The 15,600-nt window shown below is 43.1% G+C and overlaps 2 protein-coding genes across 3 annotated transcripts; both read right to left on the bottom strand.

The window, feature by feature from the left end:
- Window positions 1–460: 460 nt before the first annotated feature.
- On the bottom strand, window positions 461–10,298 carry LOC143314882 (NACHT, LRR and PYD domains-containing protein 3-like). Its single transcript, XM_076722176.1, has 11 exons — window positions 9,287–10,298; window positions 9,163–9,186; window positions 7,286–9,038; window positions 6,950–7,123; window positions 6,636–6,809; window positions 6,351–6,524; window positions 5,220–5,393; window positions 4,843–5,010; window positions 4,422–4,595; window positions 4,159–4,205; window positions 461–1,674 (listed from the first exon to the last, which is right to left on the bottom strand). Exons 1-11 carry the CDS (start codon window positions 9,555–9,557, stop codon window positions 1,097–1,099), a joined length of 3,711 nt encoding a protein of 1,236 aa, XP_076578291.1. The 5' UTR covers window positions 9,558–10,298; the 3' UTR covers window positions 461–1,096.
- A 7-nt stretch (window positions 10,299–10,305) lies between these two features.
- On the bottom strand, window positions 10,306–15,408 carry selenoo2 (selenoprotein O2). Of its 2 annotated transcripts, XM_076722178.1 has the most exons (10): window positions 14,962–15,408; window positions 14,153–14,356; window positions 13,881–14,058; window positions 13,624–13,754; window positions 13,244–13,521; window positions 12,994–13,127; window positions 12,745–12,776; window positions 12,397–12,582; window positions 12,035–12,191; window positions 11,441–11,584 (listed from the first exon to the last, which is right to left on the bottom strand). In XM_076722178.1, exons 1-10 carry the CDS (start codon window positions 15,393–15,395, stop codon window positions 11,441–11,443), a joined length of 1,878 nt encoding a protein of 625 aa, XP_076578293.1. In that variant the 5' UTR covers window positions 15,396–15,408. The 2 variants fall into 2 exon arrangements, with proteins under 2 accessions (XP_076578292.1, XP_076578293.1); XM_076722177.1 differs by lacking the exon at window positions 12,745–12,776 and having other exon boundaries at window positions 10,306–11,584; window positions 12,965–13,127.
- Between the last annotated feature and the right edge of the window lie 192 nt (window positions 15,409–15,600).

Here is a 15,600-nt window from a genome sequence, read left to right as displayed (position 1 = left end):
TTCCCATCTGGCTGCACCTCTTAAAGCAAACAACATTCCAACTGAGACTCAAAGAAACTGTGTTATTGAAACCTGATACAGTACATTTTTTACTCACATAGTGAAATAGCTTTCCATCTGCTTGACATTTTGGCACGAGTTTTGCACAAATACTTATGATGTGCAAAAGATATTGACTTTGGCGATGCCCTGACATTTTCGCGCCATATTGAGGTTGACATTTGTAGTTTTGAGTGAAATATCTTGACAAGTATTGAGTGAGTTGCCATAAAATCTTGCATAGTCATTTGTGTTCCACATCAGTCTCAGTTGAGCCCTAATTATCAAACGCTAACCTGTTAAACTACGATCATATGAAAACATGAAAGTTCACAGCTGAAACCGTTTAAATAAAAAAACGTTTTTCACATTATTGTGAATTCTTTTTATTTTTAAATTTTTATTTTTGCGGTGCCCGTATCTTCATATTTATTGAAACTTAAAACTTTATTAAACAGCTTGAGTCAAAATTCTGAGTTCTCGGTTTTTTCATTCACTGAATATAGTGCCATTTAGCAAATGCCAACATGCTAACATGCCCTGGCACTGAGCTCAAAGTGTCACTATGCCTGAGTACAGCCTTCACAGAGCTGCTAGCTTGGCTGCACTGTGGTAAGATTTTTACCTCTTTATTGGCAGCATTTAATTAAATAGTCTCTGTGTTTTAATTTAGTTCTTTTTGATCAGGTTGGAAGATTATATGTGCCACTTAACATTTTGCTGTTGAACAGCAATCGTGACAATTATGAATTTCCTTTTTTTCCAGTTCATCACATATTTTTCACCAGCATTGCTGCCACCCTCTGACAGCCAAAAAACCCAATTTTCTTAAATTAAACTCAATTCAACTACAATTACAATATGGCAGACGCTTTTATCCAAAACGACATACATATGAATTCACACACTGATGACGCAGCATTGGGGGCAGTTTTGGGGTTCAGTATCTTGCCCAAGGATACTTTGGCATGTGGACTGCCTTGGACAGGGATTGAACCACCAACCTCCTGATTGGCAGATGACCGCTCCACCCCCTGAGCTACAGCCGCCCTGTAATTCATTCCGCACTAGCTGACTGAGACATGAGTTCTTGGAAATCCTCCACTTTACAAATAGTTACAGAGCAGTCATCCTCCTCCATCCCAAACCCAGGGTACAGGGCCTCTGTGAAGGTGCTATAGAAAGTGTGAAGGTGATTGAGGGTCCCAGAAGATATGCTGTAGAAGGACAGGGTGCCACCTGGCCAGTCCAGGTAGACGGCAACCCTGTGGGAGCCAGATGGAGGTGCTGGTATTTCCACATGCTGGTGGTCGTGCTGAGCACTGTAGTGATCCTCAGAGCAGTACAGACTCCACGACTGGTCTGTGGAGCCAAACCCACAGAGGTGAGAGCTCGCCCTCCGACGGATCCCCCTCACAGCCACGGCGATATCCACCCAGCGTCCACGCCACTCCACCTCCCAGTAGTGGCGTTGGGTGAGCCTTTGTTGACACAGCACCTGGGAGACACTCTCAAACCTGTCGGGGTGATCTGGGTACTGCTGTCGTTCCCGGACCCATGTCACCTGCTTTCCACTGTCGTGCAGAAAGAGAGACTTGGCAGCTGTGTTTGTGTCCAACGTCAGTGTACACGCATCTGTAGAAAACACAGATACGACACAGATATTTCACTGGTTTTTTTTTTAAATCGCTTTTATTATCAAGGTCACGCTTTATATTGAGGTGCACATTAACAAGTTGCTTATTAGCATACATGTTATTAACATATTCAGCCTTTATTAGTGTTTATAAAACATTTAGAAATGCCCTACTTTGAGGGTTAAGGGTTAGTAAGGGTTAGGGTGAGGTTATCAAGATCGTAATTCATGTACAACTGCTTCCTCAGTTACTATCAAGAAATAGTAATTAGGGGGTTATTGAGGGAAAACTCTTAGTTAATGGCCGAGGAGTTGTAAGATATGGCAAAGCAGAATAAAGCATTAATAAGTGCTTTATAATGACCACTAAAGAAGTCAATATGCTCCTAACATGCATGTTAATAACCAACAAGTTATACGTAATTTAGTACCAGTTAAGAACATGCCTGTAAATTAGGATCAGTGGCCTGCCCTTCCCTTTTTCCTAGTGTGCTGGTTCCCTTTTCCCTTTGTCTGTGTGGGTGTGTTCTGCCTGCTCATCTCCTGGCCTCACCTGATGCTAATCACCAATCAAGATTCAAATGATTATAGTATTAATATTTAAGCTCTTCCTTCAGTATTCATCAAATCATCCGTTATGCAACGTGGTAACCTTCTATCACAGTCTCTGAATGAGCTCTGCCTTTCTTGCTGCTCGCCCGCTAATAAGCAACCAGTTAACGGTGAATATCGGTACCTTAGCCTAAAATGTTATCCATAATAATCATGAAGTCGAAGGCCTTATTAACCCAATACTGGACCCCAGAGCAAAAGTGCCTCTGTTAACCCCCTTTTCTTCCACTCTGTGCGCACTGTGTATGTAATAAACACTTTTGTTTTTAGAGAAATACACTATGTGAGCACAAGCGCAGAGCTGCCAGATTTTGATAAATCCATATCCTGCCATCTGTTGGACAAATGTTCAAGGCAAGATGTTGAAATGCTGAAAGATTATATATGGACCCCAAACATAGCATGGTCTTAATAAACACGATTTTCCATGCTGTCCTCCCTGTTGTCTCCCTCACTGTCCACCACTTCAGCTGTGCTTGTTTTTATGATGTTGAGATGTGAGACTCCTCTGGTATGCTGTACTGGTCAAAGGGGACATTGGCAGCAGCCAGGGAAGAGCTTCACGAGTCCATCTGTTAGGGCCCACGCAGGTCGGTCAGCACCCAACTGAATCAACCCACAGAAGTCTGAGGTAAGTGTCCATTGTTGCAGTGCTGCGCATTATACATGTTCCCCCTTCACATGGAAGATAAACAGCTGCAACGTTCACTCCTAACTGCTTCAATAAAGCAAAATTCTCACATAGGAAGACAGAGGACGTGTGTGTTTAGCCTTATGAAATGCTAGCCATTTAGCCAGCACGTGAATGGAAATTTCAGCTTGTGTAGCTTGTTTGTTAGTATTAGCTTGTGATACATTCAATTCCTCCATACTCTTTCATGTTTATCAAATAATGCGTGCTTGAAATTCTGTGAGCCTATAGAAAATGTACCTGTTTTGTCTGTTAGATATGATGGGAACATCAAATCTTGCACCACATTTCAGTGTGTTCATTGTTAGGGTCAAGACCTAACACGACCTGATGTTATGCATTTCTGATTTTGGTAATGCATGTAACTTAGTCCCAGTTAAGATCATCCCTGTGTGTTAGTATCAGTGGCCTGCCCTTCCCTTTTTCTCTTTGTGTGGGTGCGGGTGTGTTCTGCAGGTGACAGGTAGCAGATCTGCCCCACCCACTGGTCATCTCCTGACCTCACCTGATCTTAATTACCAATCAAGACTCACCTGATTCAAGAGTATTTAAGCTATCCCTCCAGTATTAGTCAAATAATCCGTTATGCAACGTGGTAACCTTCTATTCAAGCCTCTGATTGAGCTCTGCCTTGCTTGCCTACCTGCTTATCCCAGCGTGTTTTGTGTCTGCCTGTGGTTCTTCATCCACCATCTGCTCCACAGGATCAGCTGATTGTCGTCAGTACCCTGTCTGGATTCCCTACCTGCCTGCCCACTCAACCATCATGTTCTTTGTTGGATTGTCCGTTACAATCCGTTGCACAATTTTTCAAACTGATCATTAAAGATGATTGTTCACCACCTCCCTGCCTGTCTCTGTGTCTGAGTGCTGCATTTGAGTCCTAGTACTAGAAAGACATGACACCTGTGTTTATACAGTACGCACATGTTTAAGAATGCTGAAAGAGAGGAATTTAAAAATATAATACAGATACATTATTTTTCATATTAGCAATAATTTGTCTGACTCAAAATGCTCAGTTTCAAGGAGTCTAGTTGCTGAAATTCTTTTTGGCAGGCGTGAAATTGTGACATTGCAGGTACAGAACCTGATCCTAAGTGCTCCGCTGCCAAAAGCTTGCTGTTTTGTTAAAATGAAAGTGAATGAAAACAGTTGAAGAGAAATTACAGTCACTTACAGTTTTTCAGCGTTGATTTCAAGTAGCATTCTGCATTATTGTCCACACTGCAGACAGGAGGGTATACATAAAAAAAAATCATTAATAGATACATTATGATATTTTACAATATTTTATATCTTTTGCAACCACATTATACATGTAATATATAAGGGAAATTTAAATGTCCACCTCAACAAAACATGGTGTGGTGTAACTACTACTACTAAGGTGAAATAAATCACCAAGGACACTAAATCATTAAATGTGTCAGGCCGTCTTACCGTAAGTCTTCCAGTTGACAGAGTGGGTCGTTCCAGTGACGAGAGATCAGCTTCACTCCAGAGTCCTGCAGGTAGTTGTAGCTGAGGTCCAGCTGCCTCAGGTGAGAAGGATTGGAGCTCAGTGCTGAATCCAAATAAGTGCAGCCTATCTGAGTGACTCCACAGAACGACAGCCTGCGTAAAGGCAAGGTATTCACATTTCATTCAAAACACATTTCTCTTTTTTTTTGTTATGTAGACATATTTGACAAAAAAAAACTTCATACTGAACATCTCAAACCCTTACTTGTTACTTTTCAACTTTTCTACCTTAAATTTATATGTGATTCTGTCTTTATTGTGCAGAAACTATTTTTATTTTTGTATAATTACGACTTGATTGCAAGTTAAGATTGTTACTTTGAACATAAAGCCATCTTACCTCAACATCTCCAGTTTACAGTCCGTACTTGCCAGTCCAGCAGAGAGCAGCTTCACCTCTGAGTCCTGCAGGTCGTTCCCGCTCAGATCAAGCTCCTTCAGGTGAGTGTTAGAGCTGAGGACTGAGGCCAAATCAGCACAGCATTTCTTTAGGTTACACTCATTTAACCTGCAGGTGAGGATGTGTTTTGTTCCAGTCAGTTATATGCTATATCAAATGGTACTCAACAAAGTTTAAAATGACCTTAACTTTGTGAGTGTTTTAGAGAAAATATCACAGCCTATTACTTGAAAACAAATTGAAAGTGCATGTAGAACTCATTACATTGATAGAAGAATCTATTATTTGTTGTGTCAATTGAAACTGTGTGACCCGACCTGAACGTTTCTAGTTTACAGTGTGGACTTCTCAGTCCATCACACAGCAGGTGTATGTCTGCACCCTGCAGCTTGTTTCCACTCAGGTCCAGCTCTCTGAGGTTGGCAAAGTCAGAGCTGAGAGCTGAGCCAATGTGACTGCAGCACTTCTGTGTAAGGCCGCACCAGCTGAGCCTGACAGATGGAAGAAAATTTCAAATGAAGGTACAGCACACTACATGTGACATAGTGACGATAAACACATGAGCAGTTCATGCTAAAAGACTTATTTAGCACAGCTTTGTTCTTCTTTAACTCATACCATAACTCATATCAGTCTCTTTGTCCACTTAATGCTCCACTTTGTTCTGCCTGTCATATGGCGCTGGTATGTGCGTCATGGTTTTATCAGAGCTTTTTAGTTGAGTACAGCTGCATCTGGAGATGAGGCTGAAGAAAGCAACTAAACCAATGAACTGAGAGATTTAGATGATATTTCTTTTTGGTTTGTCCCTGTTACAATCTCACAGAGAATTTTGGGCCTTTTTTAGCAGATTACTTTGATTTTATGATCTGCACATTTATTGTCTGGTTAAGTTTTGCCATTTACATCAGTCATGTTTGCAACAGTTAGCTGTTTTTTACAAACAAGCTCTGATAAGCACAATATACTGTACATTTTACCTGGCAAGCACTGACTGACAGATGGACAAATTTAGCAGCTAGCAAAAGAATAAAGTTAGTCGTCTGGCAAAGCTTAAAGTTGGTGTAAGGTAGGCAGTTTTATCAGGAGATGTGAAGATAAAAAAGCTGAAAGTCAAGTAAATATTAGGATTTGTTAGGTGACCAGAGACTCAACTCCAGTGGAATTTTAATGTTGCTTTATATCTGTGTCAGCTGGCTTGTTTTAGAATTCCTCTGCCCCCTAGTGGTCAATATTTGATAAATTCACCTTTAAACAAGTATTCTAATACAAAAGAAACCACGAAATCAGGGCTCACCATCAAATGAAAACGTCATGTGTAAAATCCCTTACACACTCAAGGGAACATGACAAAATACTTTGCCTCAGAACACCGTCAGACCCTATACTTTAACAGGATGACTAGGACAACCACAGTCAAGATCTTAATTTCAGAGGCTTGCACTGACCTTAGCCTTTCCAGTCTACAGTGTGAACTCCTCAGTGCAGCAGTAAGCAGGGACACACCAGAGTCCTTCAGGCTGTTGTTGCTCAGGTCTAGAGTTTTCAGATGAGACGTGCCTGAACTCAAAACTGTAGCCAAATCGGCACAGCAGCTCCCTTTGAGCTTGCACTGGTTCAACCTGAAAAAGAGAGTTCACCAAAAAACAACAGGAACTTTTTTCTTCAAAAGATCAACTGTGATTAAATTAAAGTTACTTGGTTTAAGTTTCTCCACAAGAACAAGGTCTAACCTCACTGTTTCCAGTTTGCAGTGGTGGCTGCGCAGTCCCACACACAGAGCCTGCAATCCTGCTTCCTGCAAGTCATTAGCACTCAGGTCCAGTTCATTGAGTTGGGTAGACTCTGTGCTGAGAGCAACAGCGAGAACTTTGCAGCAATCTCCTTCCAGTTTACACTTATGTAACCTAAAAAAAGAAGAAATAGACAGTGATTTTATTGCTCATAACTGAAATAGCAAGTGGATTCTGTGTAATTCAATAGCCATAATGAAAGCAAACAGCAGCAAACCACAAGATGTAGTTGCTTGCATTGAATTGTTACAGACCTTAAACTCTTTAGTTTGCAATGTGGACTCCCAATTCCAACAGAAAGCAATTTCACCCCTGAATCCCTCAGTCTGTTGTTACTCAGGTCCAGCTCTGTCAGGCGAGACGAGGTTGAGCTCAGTGCAGAGGCTAACACTTCGCAGCAGTTCTCAGTTAGGTTGCAGTAATTTAGCCTGGAAAAATAATAAATAACAGATTTCTGTTGATAAGAAAGTGTTCAGGTCAGAGTCATAGAATAGCTGCAATATTAAACTGATATTTCATTTGTCAGCAGCTTAGAGAGCAATTAAAACCAACGTACAAGAGGAATACTATTATCATGTGGGTAAACTCACAGGGCACGTGTAGAGGAAGTAATGACAGTCAGCAGCTTCTCTACCCCTTCTTCTGATCTTATGTACTTCTTCAAATCAAACTCCTCCCCTGCTGCCTCTGTTGTCATCAGTTCAAATGTAAGAGCTGACCACTGGACTGGAGAAAGGTTTTTGGCCAAAAGCTTCCCAGAACTCATAAAAGTCTGAACCTCTTGCACCAAAGACTCCTCTTTTAGCTCACTCAGGCAGTGGAACAGATTGATCTTGGTTTCTGGTTCCTCTTTGATCTTCTCTTTGATAAACTGGATGGTTCTTGCCACATGCTCCTCTCCCTCTGCTTCCAAATGCAGTATTCTACCCAGGAGCTCCTGGTTCGACTTCAGCGACAGTCCCAGGAGAAAGCGAAGGAAGAGGTCCCAGTGGCCGTCTTTACTCTCCAAGGCTTTTTCAATGGCAGTCTTGTGAAAACTGAACACACACTTGGGCAGCCATCTTGTAGATATCCTTTTCAGATATCCAAGAAGAACATTTTCCTTTCTTTGCATGTAGGAGTGATGGACATACACAGCAGCCAGGAACTCCTGGATGGTTAAATGTACAAAGCTAAAAACTTCCCTCCTCCTTCTGCCCTCCATCATGAAGACCTCTGTGCAAACTCCTGAGTAGACAGTTGCCTCTTTAACATTCATGCCGCACTCTTTCAAGTCAGCCTCGTAGAAGATCAGTTTGCCTTTCTCCAGCTGACGGAATGCCAGCTCTGCTAGCTTCAAAACAACATTGTTGCTTTCTATAGGGTAGTGCCCTTCTATCATCCGGTCTGTCTGGCAGAGTAGAAGATATGCGTACATCTCAGTCAGGGTGTTGGGCATGCCTCCTGTCACATTGTTGCGTAACATTTTCTTCATTACGGTGACTGTGATCCAGCAAAAAACTGGTATCTGACACATGATATAGAGGCTTCTTGAGGACTTCACATGGTTGATGACACTAATGGCAAGATTATCATCATGCAAACGCCTCTTAAAGTATTCCTCCCTCTGTTCATTAGCAAAGCCCCTCACCTCTGTCCACTGGTGGATGTGCTTTCGAGGGATCCGGCTAGCTGCTGCCGGCCTGGACGTGATCCAAATGAGGCCGTTGCTGAGTAGATCTCCTGTGATGAGGTTCGTGATCAGGACATCGAGTGAGGCCGGCTCCGTCTCATCTCTCAAGACCTTGTTGTGCTTGAAGTTCAAGGGGAGCAGGGTCTCATCCAGGCCGTCAAAGATGAAGAGGACTTTGCATCCTGTTCCCAGCGTCTCAAGGGGTTTCATCTCAGGGAAGAACTGATGGAGCAGCTGCATCAGACTGTAGTCCTTCTCGCCTATGTTGGGATTCAGTTCACGGAAAGGAAGTGGGAAGAGGAAAGTAATGTCCTGATTTTCCTCTCCTTCTGCCCAGCTCAGGGTAAACTTCTGTGCACAGACAGTTTTACCCACTCCAGGTATACCTTGAGTAAGCACAGTTCGGATTCGCTTCTCTTGGTTCGGCTTGGGTTTGAAAATGTCGCTAGCTTTAATGGAGGTTTCATCTGTCAATACATGGCTGGACCTCTGCTGTCTGACCTCATGCTCTTCATTGAAGCCTCCCCAGGCTCCTTCGATCACATGCAGCTCGGTGTAGATTTTGTTCAGGTAGATAGTATCTCCCTCATCTGCATTCCCCTCATAAATGTTTTGGTACTTTTCCTTCAGTGTGGATTTCAGTTTTTCTTGGATTGCATGGTGGTCAATTTCTGTTCAGAGAATGAATAGAAAAACCTTCATTCCATTTCCATTTTGTACAGTTCAACACTTAATCATGTGTCTGGTTTGAACTTGTCAACATGATTGTGTGTGAGTATCTTTTTATCTTCCTACCTTTGCCCACCTGATTGCTTAAACCTGATAATGAAACAAAGAGAAAAGTTAATTGTAAAATGGCCATCTTATTTTGTCTTACAAATGAAACAGTACACTTTTGTACTTTTTAAACATGTTTTACCTTCATCATACTTCTTCTTTAGTGTTTCAGCCCACAATTTGAGTTTCATCCTCATCAGTATATCCACAGTGACCGTGACAGCGTCGTCATAGCCGTAGGTGTGCACCAAAAGATCCACAGTGCCCAGCCTGTCCACCCCATCGACCCGCGACTTTGGAATATGAGGGACTCCCTCGAGGACTTTACTATAAAGGAACCACTGGAAAGTCCTCAGATCTTTATCAACCAGTTCTTCCAACGTGGCAAAGAGCAGCTCTGGGACACAAGCCATATTTGTTCTCCGAGCTGGTCATGCGATCAACCAGTCCTGTCATTCTGCGTGCATCCTCTGGCAGAAGCAAAGTTCAAATGAAGCAACAGTTTCAGTTTTGAGCTGATATAAACTTGCGTGGCTGCCGTCAAATCCCTCCTCAGTTCCTTCTGAGCTCACTGAAGATTTACTGGCATGCAGTTGGTATAAAGAGCACTGTCAGCACACACACTGAACTACCTCATTTTACAGTAAATGCACTGCTCCTGCCCCTCTTCTCAGCTTTTGATAAGCGTACATTTGTTTACATACCATACATGATGAAACCAGTTGAACCAGTCCAATCAAGTGGGTGATAGGTGGGTATAGGGGAAGTTATGAAAAACTAAATAGTGAGGTAAAACAACTGCGTGGTTGAGAGAAGAGACAACTATACAGTTCGCTATACAACATAGTTTCACTTCGTCTCACATCCGTAGACAAGTTCTTGTTTTGGTAACCTAATAAACCAATATACAGAGAATGGCCATTTCCTCCCACCATGTGATGCAGAAGTATGATACTGCAGGACCTTTTACAAATATTTTTAATGGGCTAGTATAGATATGCTGTAACAGGCTATTGTACAGTGTTTATAGTATATTGGCACAGCTCACTGTTTACAGTCAGCAGTGCAAAGTCAATAGATACCAATGCACATTTACTTCCTTCAAACTTCCTTGAAGTGGTTTCATAGATAAGAAGAATCATGAAAGAATAATAAAGGCAATAAATTGTCTACAATAAAAGTACATGATCAACGCAACACAGTGAACATTTCAATTCAAATAATCCACTCTATGTTCATATGTCAACTCGAGTGACATAATATTAAGTTCCAATGCATTAACAATTGTGACTGTTAGATAAGAACAGATCTCTCTGATGGATGATGATTTTATATTTCTCTACAACAGGGATCAGTGACTAGGTTCAGCCGTGGCCCAGTTTTTTTCAGTACTGTTCCTCGAGGGGGGTGGGGGCCACTGAATGAATTCAGTGGGTACTTGTTTAATTTCAGTGAAATGGTGTATACTGTTTGGTAGTGTTTGTCAGCAGGTAAATTCATTCAGCACTATGCACTGTTCATACACTCAGGACGATGTTACAAGGACATAGTTACTAAGATTTACATGAGAATTATCTTTTACTTAGTTATCTACAGTCGATTTGTGAAAAATCATGCAACAGTTTTGATGTTATGGAGATGCAAACTTTTGTCAGGAGCTAAATAGTTTTGCTGAAGGACCCAGTTCAGGCCATGGGCCACCATTTGCCTATACCACTGCTCTATAACATAAACTACTTAGGACAAAATAAGATAAAGACTGGAAAAAACATAGATTAACACTCAGCTTATCTGCTTCATCAGTGCAGCCACATGAACAAATGATCTTTTATTTCAAACTTTCAGAAACTATCAGAAACAAAATGCCAACGAACATTAAACATTATTAAAATTAATATCAGTGTGTTCCTGGTGTTTCAGACCCAGACAGGTCATTAGGTGACTGGTCATCTGAGCCATCATACTTCATCAGCATTTACTACTTGTATGTCCACAACAGCACAATTAGTTTATTTGTACTCAAGTTTTGACTATGATGCTATCACTGCAATAAAAGCTTTGTGATCACACAAACATTGATATCTGACCATACTGATGAACACTGGAACACGCTGGGTTTCATGACAACTTCCCTTCAGGAAGCAGGAGAGAAAGTGAGGTGGAAGTGGGGAGGAGCACCACTAGCAGTCATAACAATACCGGCTCCCTGAATCTAGTTTGCTCTGAAGCCAGGCCTATGTGCTCCCCCAGTGGTTACAGACCTCTCTGCTTCACTGTCTGGGACGCTCTATGAGGATCAGGTGATACAAATTGTTTGTGCCCAGGCAGGAGGTTTCCTGCCATAGAGGACAGTCACTTCATCAGCATTAGGTCCATCCAAAGGCTCCAGCCCAGTGGAATCCGAGTATGGTTTCTGCAGAACTTTGAGGACCCTGTTGACCTACAGGACAAGATATAGATAAGATGACTATTATTAATCTTTGAGGCAAAAAAAGAGATTTATATCATACAGAAACAAAAACAACAACACAGTTTACCAACATCTGTGCATCAGTACCACTGATGGCTGTTTGTCTCCACCTAGTGACTGACTGGGATTCATTGACTTACTGTATATTCACAACTTCCTTTCCTCTCTGACAGCAAATGATGACAAGAATGCAACAAAATGAAAAGTCAAATGTCAAATTATAGTGTTGTAGACGCTATAAAAACTGAGCATGATAAACTCACAGCTACTCTCAAAAACCAGTCTTTCCAAACATCCTGGAGGAAACCCTGTGATCAATACAGGAGCACCATGTTTGCCTTTTAGACCAGCTTTACTGGATCTAGATGGCCCAGTGGAGTTTCTGACAAAGACAGAAAAAACTGTTATAGCTCTGCTGACCTCAGAGAAGTCTCCCTTTTCTGCTGCCTGAATAGCATTCTGGGCGATGTAGTTTCTTAGGATGACACGGGGGTTGATGCTGTTCATCACTCTGAGCCTCTCCTCCTTGATGAGAGACAAGTCACTTGTGCCATCGCCCTCCCCGGCTAAACGCCTCCTGGTATTTTAGAGCATAGAAATTGTTTGAAAGAAACAGGAAATTTTGATTTGAAAATCTAACATACATTAATTTATGAAAATGTTATACATCTAATGTATGCACATATAACATATACAATGTGTATGTATGCATGCATGTATGTATGTGTCATATAAATATATATATATCTGAGAGGAACTGCAGAGTCCCACTTTTCCCTCACCTGTATCGACCAACCCAGCGTATCCAGTCATCACGCTGCTTTTTCTGAAGCTCATCCTGATCTGTCCCGAGCAGCTCCTTTAGCCGTCCCATCCGTTCCAGTTGCTGGGACACGCCTGGTGTGTTTGCCACCATCCCAAACATGACTGGGTTGGTTTGTGCCATGGACAGAATCATTGCCAACTCTCTGTAAATAAAGATAATGCTGGAGGTAAGTGAGGAAAATCCTTGATGCTGACCACAAATTCACTGTAGCTCTAGCCCTACGTGATGTTACATGTAAAGCTGTGCGACTGCTGCTGTCTCGACATAAATCTTACCAAATGCTACAAAACACACAATGACTTACATATTGTCTTGGAAAGCTTTTTCCCCAAAATGCTAGCATACAAAAGGAAAAACAAATTAGACGGCAAAGGAGATTTAGTCATTTGAAACCAGATCTCTGCTCAGCAAGGATGCAATGCACATTCATTAGGAGTATATGGTGGGGCAGCTGGAGACTTGGCTCTTACTATAGCTGCTCTGTGTAGAAACACATTGCCAAAAACCACCATACACTCCCTCACCGGTCCTCCATAGTTGGCTTATTAGCCACCTTTAGCTCCTCAATAGAGGCACACTGCTCCAGGATGAGGTCCACTACTGGCTCCACTGTGGCCCTCTCACTGTGGCCGTCTTCAGGCCATGGGACACCACTCAGCAGGCGGAAGGTGTTGGTGAAATCTGCACCTGGAAAGACATTATGTTACAGCAATATGACAAGACTGCAACATTAACATGAGAAATGTACCATTCACCACTCAAATCAAAGTTTTCTAACAACTTTCTTCCATAGTCCTCTGTACCAGTGTCGTGCATGAGGCGGAGCAGGTCTGATATGAGCTCGCTGTCCTCTGCCTCTTCTTTTCTCACAAGGCCCAGCTTTTTCCTCATGATAGACAGGTAGAAGGCTTCGTATGTGGGCGTGAATTCATCCAGGACAGCCCCTGCCTGAGCTGCATCCAGCTCAGAGCCCAACGCCTCTGCCAGGCGAGCCAGGTTCCAGCGGCACACAGATGGCTGGGCTTGGTAAGAGTAGCGTCCTCTTTTGTCCGAGGCGTTGCAAATGAAATCTGGATCAAATCTGACACACCGGTGGGAGAGTTTTCACACAGAATAAGATACATCATTTCATCTTTCTTCTACTGACAGATTGTGACACCAGCTTCCACTTTCAGGAGCCTACCTGTCCATGAAACCAAAGGGGCCATAATCCAGAGTAAGACCCAAGATGCTCATATTGTCTGTGTTCAGGACACCATGACAAAAGCCAACACACTGCCACTGGGCCACTAGCTTAGCGGTTCGCATCATCACCTGGGGACAAATAGCCAAATTTCATGATCAAAATGCAAAAAATCCAGCATGAAACGGATAAATCTAAACGGAGACCTTAACCATTTCTCATTATTAGTACTGAGCTTATGACTGTATGACACTTACCTCTCTGAAAAAAGCCATATTCCTGTCTTTCCGGTTGCTATAAGTCTGCTGGATGCAGGGATAAAAAGTCTCAATGACATAATCCAGCAGGTGAGCGCGAATGTCATGCCGCCCTGCACTGGGCCCCTGCAGGCCTGAGAAATCATCACGGCCCAGAAAGATCTCAAAAGATCCAAATCTAAAACAAAAGTGAAAGAGACTTCAGAGATAGCACACTGAGCAACATTTTGCCATGCTGATACAAGTCTGAGAACACTTCTGATATTTCCTGCCTAATGAAGGAAGGGGCGAGACGCAGGACGACTGAGCAGCGCTCGGAAACACGTGTGCCACTGTTGAGCGGATCTCTGCTGACATAGAGGTCAGAGGTCACGAGGGAGGCTGCACGGGTGCTGGGTATCCCCAAGGCAGCCATGGCCTCGCTGCACAGGAACTCTCTGATGCTGGAGCGAAGCACCTTCCTGCCATCGCCGTCTCTGAGGAAATTGCAAAGGTTTGATTTTCACCTCTGACTAACATGATGCAGCCACTTTCCTCTGATGGAAAATAGCTCTTTTTTTTAAATTAATTCATCAAACCTACACAAGGAGAGACATAACCTACCACACATTAGTACAGGCAAACTAAATAACAAAGACATATTATTTTTATCATGCTATTTGTTCTGATTTGGGCCATGTGATTTCACAACACTATTTCTTTGACATGTGGCCCCAAATCCACCAATGACTGTCCACTCCAAATTGGAGATTGTGCTTGTTATTGTGAAATGAATAGACTGGTGAGATATACTGCACCAAGCGTCTGAACTATTCATTCTATGATGTGTGTTTAACAGACCAAATCATCTGGTTCCACTGAGCACACAGTTGTTAAGCTCTTAAGCAGCTCTCCTTGGGTTACTGCATCCACATGCCTGGAAAGCAAGGCTTATGAAACAGTGGCTGTGTCACCTGCTGAATCACTCTTGTTCTCATCACAGGTCAGTAACTGGTCCGTGAGTGTGATGAACTGCTCCAAATCTGTCGTCCTAAAAAATTAGTATGGATGCTGAACTGTCAGCACACACAGGAAAAATTACCTTGAGTAAGGTGTGACTCCTGCGCCTTTCACCTGAATCTCCCATCGCCCGTGGGAGCCAGACTCAACTTCCCCCAAGTACATCGCCGCTCCATCTCCCAGCTGGCCCGCAAACAGGCCGAACTGGTGCCCGCAGTAACAGTGAGCCGCCGGCTCGGAGCCCGGCAGCTGCCTGGAGCCGCTCAAATACTCCGGGGCCAAGGGATTACACAGCACGTCCTGCACGGTCAGGTCGAGCAGGGCCAGCGCTGACTGGGACAGAGCCACGAAGATCGGGCGTACCAGAGGCTGGAGAGCCCGAATTCGTGAGAAACACGCAGCTGGGACCGTCCTGGAGCCGGGCTCATCAGAGTCATCCACCAGCAGCTTTTTCAGGGCGGTGTTGTTGAAAGGTAAGCGCTCCAGAGCCGTGGACGCGCACTGAGAGGACTCCATGAGGACTGAGGTTTAATACGGTCCAGTCCGTCATAATCAGGGCTGTGTGGTGGCGCTTTGTAATGCGTGCAGAGTGCAGGGACATGAAACAGTTCCAACAACAGCATCAACAAGTGGTAAAGTTGATGGGAATGAAATAGAGGAACACATATAGTCCATAAATCCAAAATCTTCCACCTGAATAATTTGAAAACGCGCGCGCACA

This window comes from Chaetodon auriga, chromosome 22 (genome assembly GCF_051107435.1).
Source record: "Chaetodon auriga isolate fChaAug3 chromosome 22, fChaAug3.hap1, whole genome shotgun sequence".
NCBI lineage: Eukaryota > Metazoa > Chordata > Actinopteri > Chaetodontiformes > Chaetodontidae > Chaetodon > Chaetodon auriga.
Note: the sequence above shows the minus strand (reverse complement) of the source record. Positions and strands in the feature narration are given on the sequence as shown.